Source organism: Nyctibius grandis, chromosome Z (assembly GCF_013368605.1).
Source record: "Nyctibius grandis isolate bNycGra1 chromosome Z, bNycGra1.pri, whole genome shotgun sequence".
In the NCBI taxonomy this organism is placed as follows: Eukaryota; Metazoa; Chordata; class Aves; order Nyctibiiformes; family Nyctibiidae; genus Nyctibius; species Nyctibius grandis.
Genome location: NC_090695.1, coordinates 90,981,157 through 90,993,588, shown reverse-complemented (window position 1 = coordinate 90,993,588; position 12,432 = coordinate 90,981,157). Strand labels below are relative to the sequence as shown.

The following is a 12,432-nucleotide window of genomic DNA, read 5'->3' as shown; positions in this document are numbered from 1 at the left end:
TTTCAACTTACTGGGTTCAACCTCTTGTATTCAACCACTGCTCCTTCACCTTCATGGGGCCACTCATGACACTGCAGATGCAGCAAGTTGCAGTAATGCAGTAATAACTTGATCACCTGAAATTAAACCACAACAGAATGCTTACACAGATGCTCCTTAAACTTCAGCAAACGGCTTCAAAACTCAGTAAACATTTACTAAACAAATAGAAGCTGAGGATGATGATCTGGTCCCCATCAACCTCTGAGAGAGCTAACATACTTCCAGCAAAACACACATTTAAAAATGATCTCAAGTTATCTGTGCAGAAAGCAGGGGGGATTAATTCTAGAAAGAAAACAAGAGCAATACACAATCCAGCCCTATAGTCAAGAAATACAGTGACGGACAAATGCTATACAAAGAAGCCTTCTCCCAAACAGGAAAAATGTCAGACCACCTTGATGACTGGATCGACGTAGCACAATTTTTCTTTCCTTGAAATCTGAAATGCTGCCTTCACATCTTCAGGTAACTGGAATCTCCAAAGACTTGCAGCAGCAGGAGCTTGATATGCTTGTTTCTCAGGTTTAATCATCACCATCGTAGAGGACTCTTCAAGCTAAAGCTCGTTGGGACACAAAGACACATTCAGAAATACAGCTCAGCTACAGTGAGGATGGTACAACCCATGAGGGACACATATGAGACATGAGGAAATGCAGGTCCTGAAGATCCCTTCAGATCTGCAATGCCCTGATGAAGTAATTTGGGTGAAGAAGTCTTAGTGACAGACAAGTCCTAGTGATTCCTATGGGGTTTAATGTGACTGCTCAACTCTCCAGCAGTGCCTGGAGGCTTTGCCTGGACAGTGATGTTTTCATGCCTGTCTTCTGACCTGAATGTTTGGCTCTGCTGTTTGCAGGCTTGGGATGACACCCGAGGTAGCCCTGTGTGCGTATTTCTGATGGATCCTCAGTTCTTCCGTTTAGTTTGTGCTGAGGGTGATGCTGTGGGCAGAAGTGTCGTGACAATCGCAGTTAACAACAGCAGGCCTGATATCCCATTGGCTCATACAACAGATGAGGCCAAAAGTGCCCATGCCACAAACTGGTAACTTCTCCCAGGGTTATTTCTTCCCTTTTAATCTGTCAGTGTCTGAAAAATTTGGGCACAAGGAAAAAAAAACAGTCTTTTGAATGATTTGACTGCAAGCAGCTGTGAGTATGGCAGCAGACCCATACCCCCCTGGTGAATTAACAGTGATGATAACTTTGCTGATCGTTTGGCACTAAGAGCGTTTGCTAGAGCTATGGCCGGGAGAGAGCCCCCTGCAGCAGGACAGACCTTTAACGCTTTTATATGAGGAGAAACGTGCACTGTGCAGCTGCTGACCTGGCACCGCTGCCCTGGCAGCAGCACTCCCCAACGACACCGCCGTCCCCTAATGTGGGGATACAGAAACACCCAGTTTCACACCAAAAAAACCCTGCAGCCTCCTGTTGGGGTGAGGGGGGCACGGAAACGTGTGTTTGGTGCCCGCAGAGCGGCTCACGCTGCGCTTTCGGGGCCCGTGCGAGCAGGCGGCTGTGGCAGTCCCGGGGCAAGGGGCGGAGGGGCTCGGCCTGCGGGGGGGCCCGGGGCTGCGCGGGCGCGGCTGGGCCCCGCGGCTCGGCCCCGCTCCCACAGCGCGGCGGCGGCGAGCAGGAGCGGGCGTCGCCGCTCCCCGCCCCGCGGGCGGCCCCGGGCAGACAACGCCCCCGGCCCTCACGCCGCGGCCGGGCCCGCCGCCCGTGGCATTTCCTCTGAGCTCACGCGGCGGCTGACGCGGCGCCGCTTCCCTCGGAAGAGGAAGCCTCGCAGCGGAGCGGCGGCAGGCAGGGAGGCGGGGGGGCGCGGCGACCGCCGTGCCGGCAGCGGTGGGGCGGGGGGCAGCGGCGCAGCCCGCGCTGGGGGCGGCCGGGGCGGAGGAGGGGGGAGGCGGCGGGGGCGGGCGCTCCCCGCCCGCAGGGCTGGGTGGCGGCCACCCCCGTGGCCCGAGCCCCCGCCGCGCCGTGCCCGTCTACACCCTCAACTTGCGGGTCTTCTGGCCGCTGCTGACCGGCCTCTGCACCGCGCTCCTCTGCTTCTACCAGGCCCTGCGGGGCGACGCGGCCGGGGAGGGCGCGGCCGGGGAGGGCGCGGCGGAGTCGGGCTCCGTCCCGCTTCTCAAGGGCTCGGCGCTGCTGCTGCTGGGCTGCCTGCTGGCCCGTTGCTGCGGCGCGGCGGGCGGCGGCCCGAGGCCCGGCGGGGTCCGGGCGGCGGGGGCGGCGGGGTCGCGGCGCAGCGCCCTGGAAAGCTTCTACGCGCGGCAGCTGCGGCTCTCGCCCCATGTGCTGGGCCACAGCAAGGCGCACGTCGGGCGCGTCGTGGCCGAGCTGGTGCGTGCCGCCAAGGCGCAGGGGCTGCAGCCCGGCCCGCTGGCCCTCAGCCTGCGCGGGGACTTCGTGCGCATCGGCAGCGCCTACGAGCAGCACAAGGTGCGCAGCCCCGACTGCTTCGACATCCTGGTGCCCCTGCGGCTGCCGCCCCACCTGGAGCCCCAGCCGCGCTGCGCCAACGGGCTGGGGCCCTGCGGCGCCTTCGTCTGTGGCTTGCGGGCGAAGGCTGGCTGGCCGCGCCGCTACCGGCCCTTCGCCGAGGGCTTCTGCGTGGAGCTGCAGGGCCGCAGCCACCTCTCCTCGGGGCTGGTGCTGCGCTGGTTCCAGGGCCACCTGCAGCGGTGCCTGGGCGCCGTGCGGTACCGGCTGCAGGAGCGCTGCCGCATCAGCCTCTCGGCTTGCCCCGGGCGCCCGCCCACGCTGCACATCCTGCCCTGCTCCGACTATGTCTGCTGCCACATCTCCATGGCCGTGCGCCTCATCCCCGCCATCCCCCTGGGCGACGCGCTCTACCTCATGGCCCTGCTGCCCGAGGGCCCGCAGGCCTCCCCGGCCCCCGAGGCCCTCTGGGGCCTCAACGCCTCGCGGCAGGAGCAGCGGCTGCTGAGCTGGCTGAAGGAGCAGGCCCCAGCCTCCTCCTGTCACCTCAAGTGCCTGCAGATCCTCAAGGGCCTGCGGGACCTCCGCGGGCAGGGCCTGGAGGAGCCCTTCAGCTCCCAGTGGGGCCGGGTGCTCTCCTCCTACGTGCTGAAGACGGCCCTCTTCTCTCTGCTGCTGCAGGGGCCCTTGGAGGCCTGGGATGAGCGGTTCCTGGTGGAGCGGCTGGAGGACCTGGTGCTGTACCTCAGGGACTGCCTGCGCAAGCAGGTGCTGATGCATTTCTTCCTGGGCAACGCCAGCCTCCCCGAGGCCGTGGCGCTGCCCCGCTTCCTCAAGGAAGCTGCCCCTGTGAACTTGCTGGCCGCCTTCGATGGGCCCACGCTGGACCTGGCCGCCTTCCAGTTGATCAACACCTGGTTCCAGGCCCCGCACATCATCAGGATGTACAGCCACCCCCGGTACTTGCGACCAGCGCCCACCCCGTGCCGGCACGTCACCGAGGCCAGGCAAGAGCCGCTGGGAGAGTGAGCCGGTGGCCGGGTGAGCCGGTGTTGCCTGCGGATCCTGCTGGGGCAGCCTGTGCTCCCAGCCCACCGGTCCATCATGAGCCTGCGTCTGCCTGAGGAAGGTGGGATCCGTTTAAATGTGGTTCTGTGCTTTTGTCCCTGACCTGAGAAAACTAGGAAACCAGAGGCCAAGACTTAATGAAATTGTGATTCTTGTTTTTTAATCTTGTTGGTTGGTCATGGGAAAATCGTGAAATTTCTGGGGAAATGCCTTAGTCGAGAAGTGTTGCGTTCAGTCAACTGTTTGCAAACCTAGCTTTAACAGGCTCAAACTGACATTTTTGGAAATCCATGTTAACTTGTTGTCTTAGTGGCAAAATTGACTTTTTTCTGAGATTCTCTATGATACAAAATCCATTTGGGATTTAAAAATCCTGTAAGTGCAAACAATCCTCCCAACATACCAAGATGTTCTCAAAATGCGATGAGCACTAGAGCACGGGTGTTGATCACAGATTGAAATGCTCAATGACACACTTTAAATGTCTTGTGTAATCGAATACATTGTGCTCAACAGAAATATAATGTGCATGATGGTGTAAAATTGAGGGAAGAAACGAAACATCTCCGGTAACAGTATGAAGAATCTAGTTGCACGTTTCTGTGTTCAAGTGAAGGTTATACTGAAGGATTGAAATATAGATAAAAGGAAACAAATAGCACTTTATTTTCACAAAGGCCTTCTTTTTAGGATAATTGGCTGCACTAAATACTTGCTAAGGACGAGGCATTAGTATTTTGTTAAAGGGATGATGTTTGAATCATCCTGAGGAAAACCTTCTTTTAAGGAAATACTCTGAGGTTTTGTTTGTTTGTAAGTTCTTGTTAAGACTTTCTGTTTTTTTTTTCCTGGCTGCAAGTATTATTTTCTTAGAATTTGCTTTACCTCAAGGACCAACAACAAAACTAAGAAATTCTGGTTTGGTTTTTTTTTGGTGTTTGTTTTTTTTTTTTGGAACAAACCTTAAACCAGTCCAAATCTCAGTGCTGTAAGCTGACTGCTGCACCCTCCTGCTCTCAGGTAGGAGTTTGGTGGGATTTTTGGATGACTGCTTAACCAGTTGTCTGATCGTGGCAGTGTTTTGACCAAATAACCTGATGGGATTTTCTAGTGCTGTGCTATAGCAAATCATTATAGTATTGCAGGGAGGAGGAAGTGAAATATTTCAGGGTACTTCAGAATTGTTTAGCACTAATTCATGGTACAGTGGCAGTCTTAGGATATGGATTTTGGAGTCTCCTAAATATAAACATCAGCCAGATAATTTCCACTTCTTGCCTGGTTATGTCCCAGTTGCTGGAATAACCTGGCGAGTTGTAATGCAGCCAGCTCTGCAAGTGTCTTGGATGTGTCTCAGGGTGCCAGCAAATTCAGAATCTCAAATCCTCGCTTTATTGGGTCACCTGCTCAAGTATTTGATATATTGAGACCCAAAATGTGTTGCCGAATTGCTGGTGCTCAGGAAGCTGAGCATGTGCCTTATTACCCCCTATACTGTGTCCTAGGTGAGCAGTCTGAAATGAACTATAAATGACCGAGTGTAACTTCTGGGAAGCTTTAGGATAACTTGAAGTTACTAATATAGTCCTTCTCTCCCTGATGTACATAGAGATACAGGTGTGCTTTATTCACAGTTTATGCATCAGAGCACAAAACAAACATCTGCAAAATCTACGAAGCTTTATAAAAATCTATTTTTCTAAATGGAAGCACTCCCTAGGCAGATGTTTGCCTACTCCTGTCTATTTTTTTAACTGCTCTTGCAGTCTTCTTTTCAGGTAATTATAGCCCAGGTCACACCCACAAGTTGGGTTATTTTTATATACGAAGCACTGTGCTTCTTTCTAGAAATACAAATAGTGTATTTATAGGTAGTATTGATCAAACATTCTTTGCACATGGTATTTAAGGCTAAGTGAGCTACCTTGGTGTTCTGATTTTCTTTTTTGGTAGTAGACCAGGATACGTACTATTTTTGCAGACTTTTGTTACTTGGTATTTGAAATAAAATGTAATTCTGCAATCGATGCCACTGAATCTTTTGCCCAAAGAAGGACTAGATGACCAGCCCAGGGTATTGTGGCTGCCTGAACTCATGATGTAAAAACCCTTTAGCTGTTAATTCTGGCATCGTAACCACTTCAGTCAGCTGTTGGTTTGTTTACATCACTCTGCATCCCTGTCTCTGAAAAGGGATGCGTGTTTGGTGTGTATTTAGCATTGCTGGAATACATGGAAATCTATAATAGATGTGGTAAGGACTTTCTCACTAAAATGTAGTAACGTCAGGACAAGAGTTGCATCAGGAAATGCATGACAAGGAGAGATGGTGGAGGACGTAAATAGTTTTGAAAACGAAAGTTGAGATGAGGGGTGACTGAGAATGATGGTAAACTCTCAGTGAAGACGCACTGCAAACAGACCAAAGGACGTGGGGATAAAATTGGAGGACAGCTATTGAAAGCAAGGCAGATTTGTAGTGTAGGGAAGAGATTGAAGTGGGTTTTGCTTTGACAATATTTCCAAATACATTCCAAAGTGGTTGAATCCATCAGGGCTGACCAGTGAGGCAAACCCGCAGTTTATTAGCCATGTGGGCAGATCTTCAGTGTGAGTTTTTGCTCAGCAAGGCATTTTCGAGTTTGTGATGGCTGGTGATGGGAGGAAATGTATGTGTTTGCTTTAACCTTAGGCTTGGGCAAGCTTTCTTGAGGAGAGGGGGCTTCCTGCCAGTAAGGCAGTGTGCATGCAGTTGATGGGAGGTCTGAGAAAATCTCTTAGGCTAACTTGTGGCTCTGTTGTACAACTGAGATATTAAGTGTGTTTTCTTTATCTGCTATAAAGCATGCATTCATGAATACGATTGAATACGAAATGAATTCATGAATACGAAAAGGTTGGGCTCTGTCATGGTATTCATCTTACTCCACAACAAACGTGACAGCACTGGTACCTGCAGTGTCCTGGAGCTACTATAGGGCCTTATCTGCAAAGAGGTGTACAGAGAACTTGACCTACGTGAGTAAGCCAGTGGGCCTTTTGCCTTCTCCCTCTTCTCCCAGCCCATGGCCGCTGTACACGGAACAAGGTTATGAATACATATTTGTTAAGGTTGTAACTGTTATTATGTATCATAGATTGAGCATGGTTGCCTCTGTGTCTGTGAGCTGAAACACAAACACAGAAGAAAGAGCGTGTTACTTAGCACTAACGTGGGTTCTTGGTTCTCTTTATCCGCAACCTAACTTTGCAAAGACTGTGCAAATGGAGTTGTTTTTATTGAACATTGATTGGGAAGAGGAGTCACACCTGCAAGAGAATAAGTTTATTTACAGTACTAAAATGCATACATGTGACTTCATTTGCTATTGAAAAATGCTGTGTATTTCTCAAAGACATCATTATTTCTTATCTGACTAAATATCTTGAAAACATTCCTCTTTTGATTTAGAATCTCTGCAGAGTAATGTAAATTTTAAGTGTCTGTTTGCAGTAGACATTCTTGGTACAACTATTTTTTGCTGGTTAATAATCAGACCAAAGATTAAACTAAAGTGTTCAGCTGCTATTGTTTCTTAAAAAAAAAAAAAAAAAAAGTGTTTATAGGCTCAAAGTGTCAGCCCATTTTAATGAAACGTTTATAAATTCATTTGATATTTAATATCAAAATACATTTGCACTTTTATTGTTTCCATAAAAAGTTGGTGGTTTTGTTTTAATATTCCACTGTAGAAATAAACAGCTGTTTTTAAGCATCTATGCCTCAAGATTTAAATTCCTTGCTATGTTTTTTTAGTAAAAGCTACCTGCAGCCACAAATCTGTGGTCGTCGCGTTTCTGTGCTCTTTAGGAGGAGACTACTAAAGTGGCAAAACCATGGGAAAGCAGGAAGTCCATGCCTTGGGAGTTGCACAGAGGAATATGGGAGGAGGGCCAGGAGAGAGACTACAGCACGGCTGGCACCGTCTGTGGTGTGGCTGGCTTCTGAAATGGAGCGTGGTGGGGTTTGTGGCTGTCTTGCTCAGAGGTTAAGAAGGACTCAGTTCTTGTTCCCCTGGCTCCAGTTTCAGGTTGCTGCATAAAATCTGCTTTTTCTGGTGCTTAATGAAGAGCTAGGACTTCATTTCAGAGTATCTGTGGGAGCTTTTCAGCGTGGCGTGTACAAACATGTCTTTGTTCCAAACCACGTAGGTTACGCTTTATCAAATACGGAAAAAGTCCTGCTGAAGCCAGCAGGAGTTCTGTGGATGGGCCAGCGAGTTACCTGTCCTTTATGTCTTTGGTAAGATGCCAGAGCTATACGCTCGTGGCTTGTGCTGATGTTCCCTATTAATGAAATAACAGCAAGACCTCTAGCTTTTTAATCATTAAATCAAAGCTAGGCTGAAAATATCTGTCTCCAGGTCTTTGTGTGCCTGCTTCTTGCCTTGCAGGGTGTAGCTCCTGTAACAGGGGCAGCAGTCGTCAGTACAGCTGGCTAACGGGCTTCTCGCTGGCGAAGGCTGGAAGAGTGTCATTCCTTTAGTGTCAACACTCAGTCACCCAAGTCAGCATGGAGGAAGTGTATTTAGATCTTTACCTCTTTAATAGCATTATCTCATATTAGTGGCTTCCTTTAAAAGCAGTAACCATCCTCTGGTCTCCATTCGTTCCTTGCTCTGAAATATTTCTCTGTTTGAAGCCTGAGTTTCTATTCAGCAGAAAAACATTAAAGAAACATCAGTTTCCTTTGCAGTAAATCTGTTAACAAAAAATTAACTGGCCTAAGGACTTGCATGCTTGGTGTTTAAAGAAAAGCCTATTTGCATGCAACTCATTGGATAAATTGTTTAAAATCTTTCCATCCCTGTGCAAATACATCTCTTGTAATGCAGCCAAGGTCAGTAGTGAATTGCTGGTTAAGTACTGCTAATGCAAGTTAAAGCTGCCTGGAGGGGAAGGGACTCTTACTTGTGCATCTAATTTTCATAAGGCTTCAAAAGAGTTCAGACACGAGAAATTTGCTTTTCTAGGCTGGTTTATTTCCTGTGTCACCTCTTTAAATGTCTGCCATTGAGTCTTCCCTGAGGTAAGTGACATTTTGGCTGATGATAACTAATTTGAGTTGCTGGCAGAAAAGCAGCCAGTCCTGCTTTTGCTGGGATGGTGGCACTGGGAAGCTGGCGGTCGGCATAGGGGCAAGGACCTGCACCCCTTTAAGCATATGGATTCACCTCCAGTGCTCTGCTTGCTCGAGGGGTCTGAGTAGCTCACAGCTCCAAAACAAGCAGGGTATGGAGGGCTGATGGTACATAGATCTGCCTGTACATTATGTTACCGTCGTGGGTTTCTCAAACATATGCCTAATTTCTCAAACATATGCCTAATTAAGAGACTACCTGTGCTCTCGTGTGTGTGCCTGCAGTGTCCTATTTTAAATGTGTAACCAAGAATTGGCATATTTGCAACTCCTTTGTAAGAGGTTCAAAGCACTGTAATACTTGATCAGCAACAGAGCTCAGAAAACGTACGTTCTGTGTCCGTGCGACAGTCTGTTAGGATTCAAATGATGATTTACACGCAACACTCTTAAAGGTTGTTACAAACACATATGCATCAAATGTCATTGTGTACCAGTCTTCTGTGCTAAGGAGCCCTATTTTTTCCCCTTGAAGGATAGCAGTGCTGATTCAGAGACTCAGAAAATTTCTGTCACTCTAGTTACAGGTGTGCCTTTCTTGAAACCCCTGGGAATTTTTTTCCCCCCTAAAACCAGGACCAAAGCTGCATGCAGAATAATCAGTTATCGGGGCTGGACTGTATATAATAAGGGTTTGCTGGTGTTTTCATGATACTCATGATCCTCTATAGGCTTCTATCCCTGCCACAAAGAGTCCATACAATACTCTGGGTGGGAAAATGAAAAAGGGAGGTAAGGAATCAAGAAGACAGGAGTGACAGGGATTATGCTGTGAAGGTTACTAGCTGTCAAATTAAGGGTGAAAAATTACCCTTGTGATGGATTTCTAGTGGAGAAAGTGGAAGAGTTGCTTTGAAGAGTCTCGCTGTTCTGATAGAAACCCACGAGCTGTAGGAACAGAGGAAGAGCAGTAGCAAAATCCGACAAGACAGCCCACTTCTGCACTGCTATTTCAGTCTGCTCCTTTCCAGTTTCAAGTGGGGGAGAAGAGAAACTTAGAGCTGAATTCACTGGCAAATCAGCGTGCTTACTAGCCACGCTTCAGGGGAGGGCAAGGGAGAGAGCAACTCTCAGCTCACTCTTCCAATGTTTTATTCTGTGCAAAATTAAAATGCTGAAATACAATACTCCCATTGAGGGAGGGAGAGCTCGGGGACCATTTGTGAATCTCTCTCCTATGCTATCCCACATGACAGTCTGGGATCACTGGCTTTAAAGACAAGTCCCCATCGAAATTCAGCTAGGTTTACGTATGCTGGAAACTGCTCCTGATTTTCCCAGTTCCTGCTGGCATGGCACAGGGAGCTGCGCCGCTGCCTGTGCAAGTGAAGCGCCGGAGCAGCAGCTCCAGAGGAAATGAGTCAGTTTCTGTGCAAAGGACTTCTCTGCGCTGTGCAATGCATTTAGGAATATACTCTTACGGCTGCTTGGCAATTCGCCTCCTAGGACCACATTTAGGCATACAAACATCAGTGTATTAACAGGCATGTTACAGACTTCTACTTCATTTTGAATAGGTTATGCAGGCTTGGCTTCTGCGGGGAAGTGTTATTCGGGGTCTTCCTTGAGCGGGTATTTCATGCCGCTGTCAGCTCTGGGTCTGTCTGCTGGTGGAGGGGCTGCTGCCGAAGAGGTGGCTGGATGGGGGTATTAGTGTGTCTGATGAGCGTCTTATTTTGTCGTACATGCTTGGAGGCTTGTTTAAGTGTTTCAAAAAGGAGAAACTTGCTAGTCATAAGGAATGTGAATCATGGGCACTTCTCCAAAAAGTATTTCTGTACAGAGCCTGTAAGTGTTTTTTCAGAAGCTGTTTGGGCTCACCAGCCATTCAGACCCTACCAAAACTAATGACATCTCCTGAATATTAAAAAATCAAAAAGGGGGTGGGGGGGAGAAGAACAGCAGTAGACTCTGACAAATCAATAAACCCATTTCTCCCCTTTTATTTCAGTGTGGTGTCCTCCAGAGTGCTGCAACCAAATGTTAAACTGGCTGTGGGTAGGATGGCTGGTTTAGGAGGCACGGTGTGTACTGTGGGCATTACCCGCTAGGAGAGCATCAGTCCTCTCTGTCTCGTCACTGCTGCCCTGGCAGGTGGATGACTGACTAAAGCGGACTGGCACTCAGTTGTAACTTCTGCTGCAAGAGCGCAGGAAATCTTGGTTAGAATTTGGCAAATTACCTGTTTTCAAATCTCGCAGGAGTTTATCGTGTCCAGGAACAAAGCAAAGTCTTGTCAAAGCTTTGTATATGCCTAAGGATGAGTTTCTTCTGACAGTCTGCTCATCTCTTGGCTCCTTGAGTGGCTGCCCACCTTAAAGTGCAGAGTCTTCGTGATGTCCGGCACCTGGCTGAGCGCACTGATTCCAGCAGAGCAGTGGCAACGCAACTCTCCTGTGGCATTTACCCCTTGCATTTTACAGGTGCTCCTTAAAATGTTCCCACTTTCAGTATAAAGACACGGTGGGTGCCAGAGGGAAGGAGGCTGACTTGTGTGGTTTGCTCCTTGGAAATGCTAGTAGTACCCAAAGAAACCGTGCAAATCCAGAGCTTGTGTGAGCAGCAGTGTTTTAAATTTGCCTCTTGAAATTATTCTCATTGCCCAAAACGTTTATAGGGGCACATAACGAGCTTTGGACACAATTATTTGTAATTCCTCAAGGTAGAATTGTTATGGTCTTCCAAAGTAATCCCAGTGTTAAGTGGCAATTAAGACCTAATTATAATGAGATGCTGCAGGATGAAATTAGTATCCAACTTGGAGCGACAACAGAAACATCCACATAGGTAAGCTGGAGGGGAGATGGTGGGAGAAAGGGAAAAGTAGGGAATGCAGCAGCTACGCTGCAAGGAGGAGCAGATGCATCACCTTGGAGCAGATTGTGACGAACTGGATGGTCATCAGAAGAGTCAGCCCTCAACGGAAAATGTGACAGCTTTTCTGAGGGCTGACTCTGGGATTTGCATGAACTTCCTCAGCCAAAGCTTTCAGGGCTTGTAGCTTCCATGGAAGAAGATTGTGGTTTGAGCCCTGCTTTCTGCCTTCTGAAATGTCAGCTGGTGAAAGCGTTGTTCCCCCATCTCTGGCAGCTGGAGGGGTACAACACCTGCTACCTCAAAAAGGGCCGTTTCGGTGGTGAAATTCATCTCTTCAGCTGATAAAGACCTTTAAAATGAGACTTTCACATCAAAGGGCTCTGGCAGCGCAACAGTTTGAGTATCTATTTGCCTGACTACCTTTGGAGTAGCTGCACGTGAAGTGCACAGGTATTTTATTTGAATAAAAATTCTTGCTCTCAGTGGTTAGCAAACACGGCCGCGCCAGACTCTCTCCTGCTCTCTGCCCCCTGGTCCCCTTGTGCCTGAGCTGAGGGGCTGTGACAGTGACGACACACAGATGGAAGTGTGCGAGTTGCAGAGCAGAAAGTTAATTTTGGGTGGATAACGTGCCGCTCTGATTGAGCACAGGAGCATGTGCATACTGGGGCACGCTGTACTAGCTGCTCTAGCCCGTCTTCACCCCTTGAGAGCAACTAGGGGTTGTTCTCAGGAGATTTTCCCCCTCTGTGATGGGTCTGGGCTTGCTGAGGAGGCAGGCCCTTGCAGCGGACGGAGCACTCCCTTCTCCCTCCCGCGTGGTATTTTCATAACCTTTCAATGGCATCCCGGCGGAGCGGGGACAGGATG

The 12,432-nt window shown here is 49.0% G+C and overlaps 1 protein-coding gene across 1 annotated transcript; it reads left to right on the top strand.

Annotated features, from left to right (window-relative positions):
• The first annotated feature begins 53 nt into the window (after positions 1–53).
• Positions 54–7,237, top strand: ITPRIPL2 (ITPRIP like 2). The gene is made up of 2 exons (XM_068422971.1): positions 54–100; positions 1,829–7,237. The coding sequence occupies exons 1-2, from the start codon at positions 54–56 to the stop codon at positions 3,525–3,527; spliced, it is 1,746 nt and encodes a 581-aa protein (XP_068279072.1). The 3' UTR covers positions 3,528–7,237.
• The last annotated feature ends 5,195 nt before the right edge of the window (positions 7,238–12,432 follow it).